Below are 14,111 nucleotides of genomic sequence, written 5' to 3' on the forward strand. Positions count from 1 at the left end.
AGTGAATTTGTAGAGGTCACTAAGTAGAGAGCTATGTTGGGGAAGCTACTGTGAAACTGTAGCATCCCAAGCAACAAGCTACACACATCTTAAATTAGTTAAACTATGTAGTGGTAACACAACAAAAAGGTTCCATTCGTTAGCATTAGTTAATGCATTAGGTATCATGAACTAACAATTTATTTTGTACAGTATTTAATTAATCTTGGTTAATGTCAGTTAATAAAAATATAATGTTAACAAGTAAGACTTGATTTTAAAAATTAAATAGTATATGTTGAAATTAATACGAACCACGATTCATATATTTTGTAAAAGTATTGTTCATTGTTAGGTCATGCTAACTAATGTTAACAAATGGAAACATATTGTAAAGAATACCAAAGTGTTTATCTACAATAACAGTGGTAGCTTGCCATCTTTTAAATAATATACTGTATAATATAATAAATATAATAGTTATATTATATCATTTATTATAATATAATTTATAAAATATAATTTGATATTAAGAATAAATAATATTTTCTTTAATTCATTTACATTTAATTAAAATAATATCTGATTAAATTATTTAATTCTGCAATCAGAATATCTGGCACAAAAATTAACAGGACAACATTAATTTGCTTTTAATTAGCTATTATAAAAAATATGAAAATAGTTTAAAATGTAAAAAATACTTTTCAAATGATGTACACTCACATTAGATGAAGTCAAATCACTAGCCTAAAGAGCTGTTATATTCTACATGGAGCGGGTCGCCTCAAAGGGGTTGATATGAGGTCATTTGATCAGGTTAATACTATTCATCTTAGCTCAGTAACACCCGTTATTGGACACTTGCATTTGCAAAATATTGCAATCCTACAATGGCATCATAGCCAAAAACATTTCTGTGCTGCTTGGTGTCAGTAAACTGTAAAGTCCAAGACCACTCTTGGCCAGCACAACATCAAAAAATACTTAAGTCTGTTTATATCATTACTGCATTAAAAATCATGAACATCTTGTAGCATCATTTCCTTCACGATAAACCTGTCATGTTACGCTTATAGACAGCGGGTACAAGCACATTTCAAAATTCCCATTATTCTTACTACCTCACCCTTTTTATCCCTTTGCCATTGGAAAGATCTGGAACAATGGTGTCACAACATGCTAATTGCAGACTGATTGGTAGGTTGGTTAGCTGGGTTTTGTTGAACACAGACTCTGATGAGGGGAAACAGGCTGTTACTGTTGCTTGTGTTTGAGCTCTAAGACAAAAGCCCAGAGGTCACAGTCTGGGTGGCTTGCAGAGATCAGAGGATTTGAAGACAATAGGTACATGATGACCACAGGCTGGGCTCTAGTTTATTCTCATTCAGAAGAAATCCATTAGACAGAGGGAGACAATTCTCTGTTAGAGGTGTCAAACTTAGTAGCCAGTTTAACATCCATTAAACATAAAGGTTTATTTCTCCCAAAAATGAAAATTCTTCCATGAAAAGCACAAAGAATTGTACTGGTCACTCTTTTCCATACAAGTACAATAAATGGGGACTGGAGCATTCAAGCTTAAAAAAGGAAGCATAAGCACCTTAAAAGTAACATAAATGTTGTCCATAAGACTTGTGCACTGAATTTCACGTCTTTTAAAACATACGTTAACTTTGTGTGTGGAACAGACCAACCATTTAAAGTGTTTATTCTCAAATGCGTTTGAAAGCTCCAGTCCAGTTCCTTCTTGTGTTTTCCAGGGATGAAAGAAAGTGATACAGGTTTAAAGTGACATGAGGAAATGAGGATATAATTTTCACTTATAGATGAATTATTTCTTTAAAACATGTAACTTTGCATATTGTGAAACTAAGAGATACATGAGAAATTATTGAAGGTTCCCTGCTATTATTATTATTATTAATCTGAATCATGTTGAGAAGTTGTTATTATGTAGAATTATAGGATTTACTTGACATTTTACTTAAGCAAACTGTTAGAAAATGCCACACTGGTTTTTCCCAGTGATTAAACCTGTTAAATTAAGTCAGTCAGCCGTGGTGCACATGCCACAGCAGGTTCGACAGAAAGCCAACTGATAGATTTACAGTCTTAAGCCCATTAATTGCTTCGTGAATTTGAAAGAAACACCCACCAGAGTGAACCAGGGCGTTTTGGCTTCATATTAATTAAACAGTATATTCTTGATTCTAGAAATGCACAATGGCAGAAGAATGGTTTTGGCATGTTTGTCACTATAGGATTATTTTTTTTTTCTTTTGGAGAGAGAGACATAAAAACCGATGCAGGGAAAAAGTATTCTGTTCTTCATTGCTCAACGTTGTAGAAGTCATGAAGCGCTGAAGTTGACAGAATACATTTATTGCGTTCCAAATGGAATTTGAACACTGCACACTCTATCGTCAACAGCCTCAGCTCACTCTGAAATTCTCTCTAAAATGTCCATTACAGAAGGGAGCAGTTCGAAAACTTTACAGACAGTGATCCCTAAACGCTTTCAGAGTTGTCATTAAAAGTTACCTATAGCAGGGAATACTGAATTTAGATGACCACTTGAAAATTGACCACATCCTCCCAGTCTTGAACCACATGTACCACAGCCTCTGGTGTGGTTGTTGTTGAAGTGGTTTCAGGCGGACATAATACTAGTGGAACTTATCTTTAGGAGCAGTTGCACTGTTACGCTCAATTGCACTGAACTTCAAGTCTTATACATTTCACAAATACAGTGCTCCACCTATACTGTTACAGTTGATTTGGTGGGCCCACAAAACAAAATCCATAATTTTCTCCCAGCCTCAGTTCCAAATAATAGTCCCAAATCCAGCTATGATAGATAATCACAAACAGCTGTGAACCAGGTTTAAATGCAGTTATGCTATTCCATACACTGCAATTACACTTGTTAGGAGGGCTTGTAGCCCCAGAGCACATTGGGCTACGAGCCCTGACTTGAGTCTGTCAAAATTAGAGTTTCACGAAATCCTCTGTAACACTGAAAAATCATAGTTGAAGACAGAGGGCATTGACTCCAGAAGAATTAGGTACATCCAAGGACACAGGGAATTAGGTACATCCAAGGACACAGGATGTACCTAATTCCCTGTGCAAGGTGATACAAGGTGATTGGGGCAGTGGTGGCTCAGCGGTTAAGGCTTTGGTTTTCTGACCTGAAGGTTGGGGGTTCAAGCCCCAGCACCCCCTAGATGCAACTGTTGGGCTGTTATCTGCTCCAGGGGCACTGTATCATGGCTGACACTGCACTCTGACCCCTAAGCTGGGATATGTGAAAACAACTAAATTTCACTGTAAATATGCAAAAATGTATGTATAATGTGTGACCAAAATAAAGGCTTCTATTCTAAAACATTACTGATTTATTTAAAAATGTCAACCCAATCTAACTCATGCTACAGAAGTCATTCACACAGTTTTGACAAAAATGTATTTATTTTAGCCAACCGAGCAAGTGACGGTTACGAAAAACGTGCCTCAAATCGCTCCTGGCCAGTGGGCTCAGGTTGGCTCTTCTATAAGAACATGGTATATTCATTACTCCATGGGGCTCGGTAGGTTTACTGGGGTCAGGGCTTGGAATGCACAATACATGTCCAATATGTGGATCATTCTTGGATGGCGTGAGTGTGTAAGATAAGCACTTGCATGTTGCACACATGGTCCTAACACACCAGCCCGCTCACTGCATTTTAAGATGATGTAAGAGAGGATGTGGTGTAGATCATAGTTGACTGTGGAATGAAGGAGGGTCTGTGATTCGTTGCAGACTGTGAAAGGTCATTGGTCTCTATTGACATATTGACTCTCTTTTTTCCATTTTATTTGCAAGTTTTACGTGCTTCATCTTGAATTGCTCTTGACATGACCTTGACAGTGTTTGTTTCAGGGCATTTTGTTATAATCTGCTTTCAACTAATATTATAACTTAACCCTATAATTTCTGAAATATGGACTGCTATGCGTTTTGCTCAACACAAGAGTCATTTTCTGATTTACTTTCTTTTTCAGGGCATTATTTGCATATGAGGGTGTGACCAACAATCTTAAACTCTTTGATTCAGGAGGTAAGAGCTCTAAATCATGTCTCATCAACCCTTGAAATGCTTAATAATGCTCAATAGAAGTTAAAATCCCATACATTTTCTCCACGGAGAAATTATTTGTAGTGATAATAACATAAAACTTTTTCAAGACAGACCTACTGATGTTTAATCGGTCTGTATGCAATATATATTTATATTGATAGTGTTGAATTTATAGTGGTGCAATGTCAGGTAAAGTTATTATTCAGACTGTTTTGTTTTGGTTAATGGCTTACTGAAGTGTTTTTTTTAAAAATGTTTATTTTATTTTATTTTGACTATGGAGAATATTTATGGGAAAAATACTTCTGGAAACCAAGGCCAGTTAAAAAGAGGGCAGGGACTGTTGTGCTCTATTTGAACCAGTTTAAAAGCTCAGTTTGAGGGCAATCATGCAACATTTAAATGTGAAACTAGAGAAATGTTAAGTAGACACTGTTCCCACTTAATGTCAGATGCAGCAGAAAAAACTTACTTGAGTGCAGGAGAATACTGACTTTCTTTATTAAATCAGATCAGTTTTTACTCACTTATTATGGTAATCTGGTAAAAGTATGCAAGTTTTTCATGGCTGCTGAGTCTTTTGCTTTTATGTTGTTATTATTTCATGAAGAAAATTTGGAATTTTGTCCTTATGCCCCCTCACTTTACATCTCTCCCACCGGACAGCTGGAGGTTTGACAGAATTGGTTGGGAAATTTCACAATGGCAGGCCCATGTATGGACTCTGCAGGGTGGGACTGACAGAAACAGGACAACCTCAGATTGTCATGGTCTGCTGGGTAAGTTCATACTTACCAGGGTAAGTTGTCAGACTTTTTACTCCAGTGAATATTTCTCAGATTAGGTTTATAAAATTATCATTTAAAAGTATTAAAGTAAATACAACAACAATAACAATAACAAAAAAACGAATATATATATATATATATATATATATATATATATATATATATATATATATATATATATATATATATATATATATATATATATATATATGAGCATGTTGCTCACTATATGGGGTAAATTGTCACTGTGGAACATGCAATTAAAAGCCTATTATAAGCTTCTCAGCTAAACTGAAACAAACAACTTTTAAATGAAAAAGAGTTAATTAAACAAAAATGTAAAATGTTATGTGCAAAATTATCAAATGATTATTTTGGGTAGCAAATATTGTAATTGTTAAATTGTATACATTTCTGATATTTAAAACAAATGTTACAACCTGCTCAAAGAAAATTGTGACAACTTTACCCAACCTGACACTTATGAAAAACACCCAGCTTGAACACAGTTAAACCTTTTAGTTAAAATGTATTTTATATATATTTATATATACAGTATACAGTAGTTGACCCTTGCCTGAATTAATGAATTAACAGCTATTAGAAAAAATATGGTATTATTATTTTAGTTTGGATAATGTAATTCCGACAAATTATTTTAGTATATAGTTACTGTGATATATCCCAACTTCCCTATTTGACAACTAGCCCCGGTCTCCCTTATATGTAAACATACTTAATTTCTGTCAGGTCTGTGAAATATATATATGTATATATATATAATTCAAATAGTAAATGTCCTAAACTTTAGACTCTTTCTTTCCCCTTTTATTTGTCTGCATCAAACATTAGAGCTCTTTTAACAAATACCTCTGATTAGGTCATTTTGCCTTGTTCGGTTTGGATGTTAGTCTTTAATGACTAGTTTCCATTGGCTGTTGCCGTCGGGTGTGAGTCTGTAGTGGTTTCTCATTGGTTAGAGCTGCCACATCATTAAACAGTCCATGTTTAAGCAATGGATGTGAGGCTCCTGTTGATGAGATGTGTCAATGGCTTCGCTTCACAAAAGGGGTTTGACCTTCAGACTTGTAACTGAAGGAGCTCAAATACAGACAGAATAAAATATTCTGGGAACCTTTTTAAAATCCTTCAAGGCTCTAGTTGCTAAGACAACAAGTGGGAATGTTGTGGTTAGGGTCAGAGGTGCCATCTGTAGTCAGTCAGGCATTGTACAGAGGAAGGGGGAGTGGTCTCAGTGACCTGTTAACTGCAAAATAAACATTCTTGTGGAACAGACTGGTACTCTGTCAGTCAGTCAGACAGACAGACAGACAGACACTGATGTACTAGATGTTTAAGATTTAACAAAAAGTGTTCAGGTTACATTTCTTGACTATCAGGAGATACACATTAATTCCTATTAATGTATTGGATCTATGATGTATGATGGGGCAGTAGGGATTTGTGATGGAAGAAGTAGATCTTTTATGGAACAGAAGGGTTCTATGAGTGGATATATAGTATAATTCTGTTTTGGAAAAGAAGGGTTCTGTGATGAAAAAGAAGGGATTTATGATATAAGATTTGGATCAGTTATGGAACAGAAGGGTTCTATTACTGTATGAAACAGAATTGTTCTGTGATGGAAGATAATAGATTTATTATGGAACAGGGGTTCTATGATTAAAAAGAAGTGTTTAATTAAGGACGATTTAGATCTATTTTGGAACAGAACGGTTGTATGATGGAAGATATAGTTATCTTATTTAACAGTAGGGTTCTGTAATTAAACAGAATGGCTCTATGATGTAACAGATTTGTTATAGAACAGCAAGGTTAAATTATGAAACAGAAGGGTTCTATGTTGTAAGATATACTGTAGATCTGTTATGGAGCAAAATGGCTCTATGATGAAACAGAAGTGTTCTGTGTTGTAAGATATAGATCTATTATGGAACAGAAAGTTTCTATGATGAAACAGAAGTGTTCAATGATGGAATATATATAGTGTTATATATTATTATATAAATCTCTTTTGGAACAGAATGGTTCTATGATGGAACAGAAGGGTTCTATGTTGAAACGGAGGGGTTCTATGATATAAGATATGGATCTGTTATGGGACAGAAGGGTTCTAATATGAAACAGAATGGCTCTGCAATGAAAGAATATAGATCTATTATGGAACAGGGGTACTATAATGAAAAAGAATGGTTCAATTAAGGAAGAAATAGATGTATAGTATTAGCAAACAAAATGGTTGAATGATTAAATATATATTTGTATTATACTGTGTAACTGAAGGGTTCTATGATGGAAGATATAGTTCTCTTATGGAACAGAAGGGTTCTGTGATATAAGATATAGTGCTATGGATCAGAAGGGTTCTGTGATATACAATATGGATCTGTTATGGGAGAGAAGAGTTATAATATGAAACAGAATAGCTCTGTAATGGAAGATAATAGATCTATTATTGAACAGGGGCACTTTGGTCATAGTAGGGTTCTATGATAGAACAGATGATTTCTATGATTAAGATATAGATATGTAATGGAACAGAAGGGTTCTATGTTGGAACTTAAGGGCTCTGTGATGGAAGATATACATCTATTATGGAACTGAAGGGTTCTATTATGAAACAAATAGGTTCTGTGATGGAACACATAGGTCTATTATGGAATTATGTTTAAAAATGGTGGCTTTAAGCATACTTTAACTTAATGCTTTAAGTTTTCAAATTAAGATTATACATTTCTCACAAATGTTTTGTATACCCCCTAGTGCCTCCTTGCAGGCCCCAGTTTGAAGCCCCCCTTTTTTTAACGTGACATCTCTTCTGACTGCATCAAACAGGTTGGTGAGAGTGTGGATGAATACCGCAGAACAGAATGTGCCAGCCATGTGCCTTCCATTAAGACATTCTTCAAGGTAACAAACAGTCTCTCTCCCCTGACTAGCTGCCCTGTGTCTCATCAGCTTTCACATAATAGAGATCCTAAGTAACATTCAGGGGGAGGATGTTATAATCACAAAGCTGTCTATATACAGTAATCAGCAGTTTACCTTACTACTCCAGAAAGTTCTTCTGATTTCATACATCGACCCTAACTGATAAATCAGCTTAAACAAGTCTAAGTTAGTTCACTGGCCTTAGCTGGTTTAAGCTGGTCTAACTGGTATCTCAGCCTGACCAGTCTGGTCTTTAGCTGGTCTAGCTGGACTACCAGTCTGATATGCTTACAAATGCCAAAAACCTTTCTTATACCAGCAAACCAGACCAGCATGACCAGGCTGGGAGACCAGCTAAGACCAGCAAGTAAGCATAGACTGGTTAAACTTTCTAATTTCAGCATGTATCTTTCCACAATAACTTCGATTTGAGGTTCATTCTTACATTGTGTTACAGAATTGAAGGTATTTTGAGTGTTCCAGTGTAAACCTTTTTAGGGCATACAGCTTAACCCAGTAAAGAAACCATTATGAACAAATAGCAAGAGTCGAAGTTGCAATCAATTGACACAATATACTGGAGACAAAGTGTTTTCCAATCTTCACAATTCCAGTGGCAACAATCAGAATGATAGGTAACAGATGAGTTCAAGGAGCAAAATAACTTAAAATCCAATGGGAATTATAGGCATATGCAAAATCAGTTTACATCACAGACTTTCCAATATTCTGAGTGGTTAAAAAATAGATTTCAGAAACTACTCCAAAAAAAATAGACATAAGACTTTTTATTATAACCATAACAATTTCTAGGACTTGGGATGGTATCATGAGTTGTGGGGCATCTTTACTTGTGATGTCCATGACAGGGATACACCCAGACCTGTCTGTAATGTAGGGCCTGCAAGTAGACTTTTAAACAGAACAGATTTATATCTTAAGCTTCCACTTATAAATAAATCAACATACTGTATAATATAGAGTGATAAACAGTGATTAATGGAGCTAGAAAGAGTTAAACATGTTTAACAATATAAAGGTGTCATGAGGTTCTTATAATGTTCTGTATTCTTACAGTCACTATTATTTTACCTACAAGGCCCACAGGACACACATATTTGTCTCATACTGGCTGTATGAACATACTACAAAAGACATAATTCTATAAAATACTATAAAATAAACACAATAATATTAACATAAATGAAAATCTCTCTAAAATAAATGAGTAAACCTGTACAACACTAGTGCATATCTATTCTCTTGATGCAGGGCTAAATAAGTAAACAGACCTTAATCAGTAAAAAGATCCCCAGTCACTTCTCATAAATTAAATATACATATTGCTCATGAAATAATACAAATTACATAGATAATATAACAACATGATATACAGATGTAAAATCATTAATAAGAAGGATTGTTGGTAATTTTCTTAAAGTCATTAACTAAACAATAGAGAAATGTGGATCTTAAATCAACCCCTTTACTTTCATCAGTCTTTCAGTATTTACTGCTATTTACAGCCCCATTTGGAAACATTTAAAAATGGAGTGTGTAAAATAATGTAATTCACTTTCACATACACACATTTGTCTCATTCTGGTATACATCCTGTGTTTGCATCATTCTGGAATGTGCTCTTGTTGTTTTTTGCTCACTCTTCTCTCTGTTAAGGAATATTGCTCAAAGCTCTATCCAAGGTAAAGTATACAGAGAATAAATCTGATGGTCACAAAAACACTTATGGTGTGTACATATACACAGCACATTTATGTGTTTATTTGAGATACAGATGATGCAGTTAAACAGGTCCATAACAAAACTGCTTCAAATGAGAGTGCGAGAGAGAGAGGGTGTGTGTGTGTGAGAGAGAGAGAGAGAGAGAGAGAGAGAGAGAGAAGGCCATATGGAGGTGTAAAATAATAGTTAAGTCTTTGTTCGATGCATGGTTGCCCTATAGACTGCCATTATAAATGCATTACTGTAAAAAAAAAAAAAATAATTGATTTACAAACTGAGGTAGTCACAATTATTAGAAATTATTTTCTGTGATAATTAACTGCATGCTAGACTTGATAGAGTTGCATTTAACCTAGAATATTTCTTTAATTTATGTAGGTGTGTTTCTCATCATTTAGGTGTTGTTGTAGTGTAAGAAACAGGCAAATAGGCATAAAGATGAAGATTTTCATTGTCATAGACATGTCTAGCCAGATCCTCTCATCTGATATAATAGATAATCTCAACACAATTGACTGGGACACTTTCTACTGCTTTAGACTATCTTTCTTAACATACATTGCTGCTTTTTTTAACAAATGGAATTTATACAAAGAAAAACTCACATTTTGCCTCTATTTGAATGAATAGGTGGAGTATGTAAAAAAGGCACTCACGCACAATTCTGAAACTACAATCCCTCTTAACATGTGTACAAATGCTCTCTCCTGTTTTATTCTGAGATTTCCCTCTTGCAAATGGTTTCCTTCCTTTTCTTGTATGTGTTAAGTGAAGGCTAGCTGCTTGGTTCCAGGTCTTGTTTTAGACTCTTCCTCTGTGCCAGGTCCTATTGTTCCCTTCAACAACCGAGCAGTGCCACTGAAAGGCACCACAAATACATTCACATAAGTGCAGGAATTAAAGTAAGACATTTCTAAGGAGAGGAAAATATGCAGGAAAGGATGATTTATATTTTCAGCTGTTAGAGAAACAATCTTAGCCTTTTGGAAGTTTAATGTAGTTATGTATCTTGTGATGTATGTGTGTGTCTCGTCAAGCTGTATGTGGTTGTATTTTCTAAATTGTTGGATAGTTGAATGAGATCGTCAAACATATACTTAATGTTTTAATGCCTTATAAAGACATTGCCTGGTCAGCTCCACAGGCATGCCAAGAATGTTGTTTATTTAATTCTCAGGGTTATTCTCTCTCTTTTCAGATCAACAACCTTTATGGCCTTGCATTGTGTCATTCATCCATAATGTATGAGTTGTTATGTAATAAATGTCAGCATGTGTAAGTTACAGAGTTCCCGCGATCCTGGAAATCTTGGAAATAGCATATAATTTTACATCCGTGTTCGACAGACCTGTAAAATTCATGAATATTCATGGATAAATTATATAAAAGTCATAGAAAAATCATGGAAATTTCTATAGTAAATATAATTTCTAGTTATGTGCTTTATATTATTTAATTGGCTTGATATTGCTCTTGTGTAGAGTAAAAGTTGCGTGCAAGCCATAAAGATATTATACTTTTTCTTATTGTTCTTTTCAACAAATCTGTCAAACTGATTCAAAATCAGTCTACATGATTATTTAGTGAATTTTTCTGTATTTTAATTATTTACAAAAGAATATTCACTGGTCAAAAAAGCATGGGAACCCTGATGTTAGAAATGTTTCTATTTTTTTCCATATGTATTTAAATCTTATTGCATCAATTTCTATGCTGATTTATGGTTGTTTAAGCACATGAACTTTGTTAGATTACTTTAGGTCGGGAATGAAGTTTTATAGCGTGGGAGAGGCTGGGCCGCCAAACCAGAGTGTCAGTTCTCTACTTGAGCAAGTACTGTATGGGACTGGACCTTTATACTGACTCCAATACAGCCATAAAATATGACAGGTGGAGACAAGCTGCCAGATGCATTTACAGTGTTCTGGCTCAACATTCCTCAAAGTTAATTATAACCCTTTCTATATTCGTATTGTGACCTGCACAATCTCAAGCAGGACTTAAATCAATATCACTTCACAGATATGCATCATCTTGCTTCTTTCAATTTGTTTTGTTGACAAAAAATACATTCAATGAATGGTTTAAAAGTTTGATTGGCATTGACTTTATTAAAACAATTTCAATGCCTGGCATTAATCAATGATTACTTATGAAACAGAACCCAATTTTGTTATTCCCACTGCATTCCAACTGTGTCCAGTTCTCATGCTCTAGCAAAGATATTCAGATGGACCATAGTCAGGGTAGAAACCATATCACCAGCATGCCATCCCAGGTGTGTGTGACTTAATTAAAAAAATTTCAACAGAACACATTTGAAGAAATTTGAAAAATGTCTCAGCTTAGTAGGTCCTTAAAATGCAAGTGGATGGTGATCCGATTTTTGACGCTCTAAAAATCACAGACAGTCAGCATAAATGTCAATGATTCGACTCCATCAGTTAAATTAATGCCTTCCAAAGTGATATGATCGCTTTTGGTTGGAAAAAAGACCCCCTATATATCCCCCTATATATTTACCTATAAACCATCAATTCCGGTAAGCTTCATGAGAGGGTGGAGTTTCTTGTGTGATTTATTAGCGTTGCCATGTTATGGGCATAATATCACATTCTCATCTTGGTTGAGACATCTAGGATAAGCATACTAATGCACCATTGTGAGTAAAGTAACAGATACAATTACAGATCTAAACCAAAACCAATTAAGCTACTGTACAGTGTTCCTCCTACGCAGTAAACACTGCTTTTCCGGCTGAGACGCACGTGCCTTAGTTCACACTTGAATGTGCCAACGCGATTACGTCACATGCACATACCGCTGCTGACTGGAAGAGATGATTTAGAGTTAAATAGTACTTAAATATTTATGTTTTTTTTTTTTTTACTCCAAAAACAATGGTGTTGTTTTAGAAGACATTAATTCATCTGCTGAAGTCATATTGATGACGTTTATGCTGACTGCTTCAAAAGAGAAAGCTCCATCCACTTGCATTTTAAGGACCTACTGAGATAAGATATTTTTCTTCAAATGTGCCCTAGTGAAGAAAGAAATTCATACACATGGGATGAAATGAGTAAATGATGAGAGAATTTAAAGGTATATTGGGTGAACTATCCTTTTAATTTCATGCAAATGAAAACAAGGCTGTGAGTGATAGATGGAAAGACTGTCAATTTGTTGGCTAACCCAGAAGGCTTCTTCACCACGGGTTCCCTTAATAATTTGTAATGTGCTTTAAAAATTTCAGTTTCCGACTTCTGAATAAATTCAATGGTAACATCACTTCAAGAGAACACTTCAAGTTTCCATTGTTTTCTACAATATAAATTACACAGTCGTATCTTACATATCATTTTTGAATGTTGATCTCTGTGCTTAAAATACTGTATGTAATGTGTTAAAAAGCTGCAACAAGGACTAATGTATTTGTCCCATTAATTACATGTCATCGTCAACCACGAAAACTGTTTATGTTCAATTGAGCAGACAGCCAAATTGATAATTCTATTCCAGGATTTAGGACCGCAAACTGAACAACTATATCGGTTGTACTGTCTTAAGGTCCGAGATCACTTGTAATATTCTCAACTAATGTTAGCTGCCATTTTTTTTCTCTCTGGAATTTTTTTTAGAAAGATAGAAAGACATATTTTCAATGTTTCGCCATCTGAACGATCAACACTAAGGTACAGAGCAGTACAACAAATTGAACAAACTGTGCCTCTATCAATCACAGCCTAATTTTTTTTTTTGTCAAATTGTATATGGTGTCTACATGGACAGCTGAACCAAATGTACTAAAACATTCCTCATTTATCATAGTGTATGTGTTTGCTTTTCTGCCTTCAGAGGATCAGTAACAAGATGAGCAACTGAGTATGAGCCACAATGGAGTGTAAATCCCTCTCAGTCACACCTCACCGCTTTCTCTCTTAATCACTCCCTCTTGTTATTGTCTCTTCATGACGAGTCTGTGCTAGTAGGGGCTGACATGAATGTCAGATTGACAGCTCTTTGGTGTTTCCAGAAAATTCTAAAAGTACTGTTTGACTTGTGAAAATGTTAAATCAAGCAATTAAGTTGGTTGATGTTTAATTTACATTAGTCATCAAAGATGATCATTCATATCACAAAATGCACTCATGAACATGTGGTTCATGAGGACATTCAGGTGTATCAAACGAATAAAACACTACAGCAGTGGTTCTTAACCAATTTTTTATTTAGGTCCCAGTTTTTAGATTGGACATTTAGTGGCAGCACAACAAAGTGCCAAAGGTTTTTATCTTACAAAAGTAATCAAACATCGAAATGTATTAAAATTACAATGAACTCCAAAATGATCACATTTTACACAGGCTGAATAGGACAACTGACTGTTTTTGTAAATGAATAGGTGACTGTGTGATTTACCAGCTTAACACATGGAACAAAATGGGGTGCAATATTATATTTGTTTTATCCATATAACCAAGTGATGAATAGTGAATGGCAAATGGTGAAAGATGAGTTTGTG

General features: G+C 34.9%; 1 protein-coding gene across 3 annotated transcripts in view; it reads left to right on the plus strand.

Annotated features, from left to right (window-relative positions):
* The window catches only part of si:dkey-40c11.2 (drebrin-like protein B), a 43,313-nt gene that overhangs the window by 17,402 nt on the left and 11,800 nt on the right, over positions 1-14,111 (plus strand). For all 3 annotated transcript variants that reach the window (XM_052115023.1, XM_052115011.1, XM_052115032.1), the window contains exons 2-4: positions 4,030-4,085; positions 4,773-4,885; positions 7,751-7,825. In XM_052115023.1, coding sequence (XP_051970983.1) covers positions 4,030-4,085; positions 4,773-4,885; positions 7,751-7,825 — 244 coding nt within the window. The remainder of the gene's footprint in view (positions 1-4,029; positions 4,086-4,772; positions 4,886-7,750; positions 7,826-14,111) is intronic.

Source organism: Xyrauchen texanus, chromosome 4, assembly GCF_025860055.1.
Source record: "Xyrauchen texanus isolate HMW12.3.18 chromosome 4, RBS_HiC_50CHRs, whole genome shotgun sequence".
In the NCBI taxonomy this organism is placed as follows: domain Eukaryota; kingdom Metazoa; phylum Chordata; class Actinopteri; order Cypriniformes; family Catostomidae; genus Xyrauchen; species Xyrauchen texanus.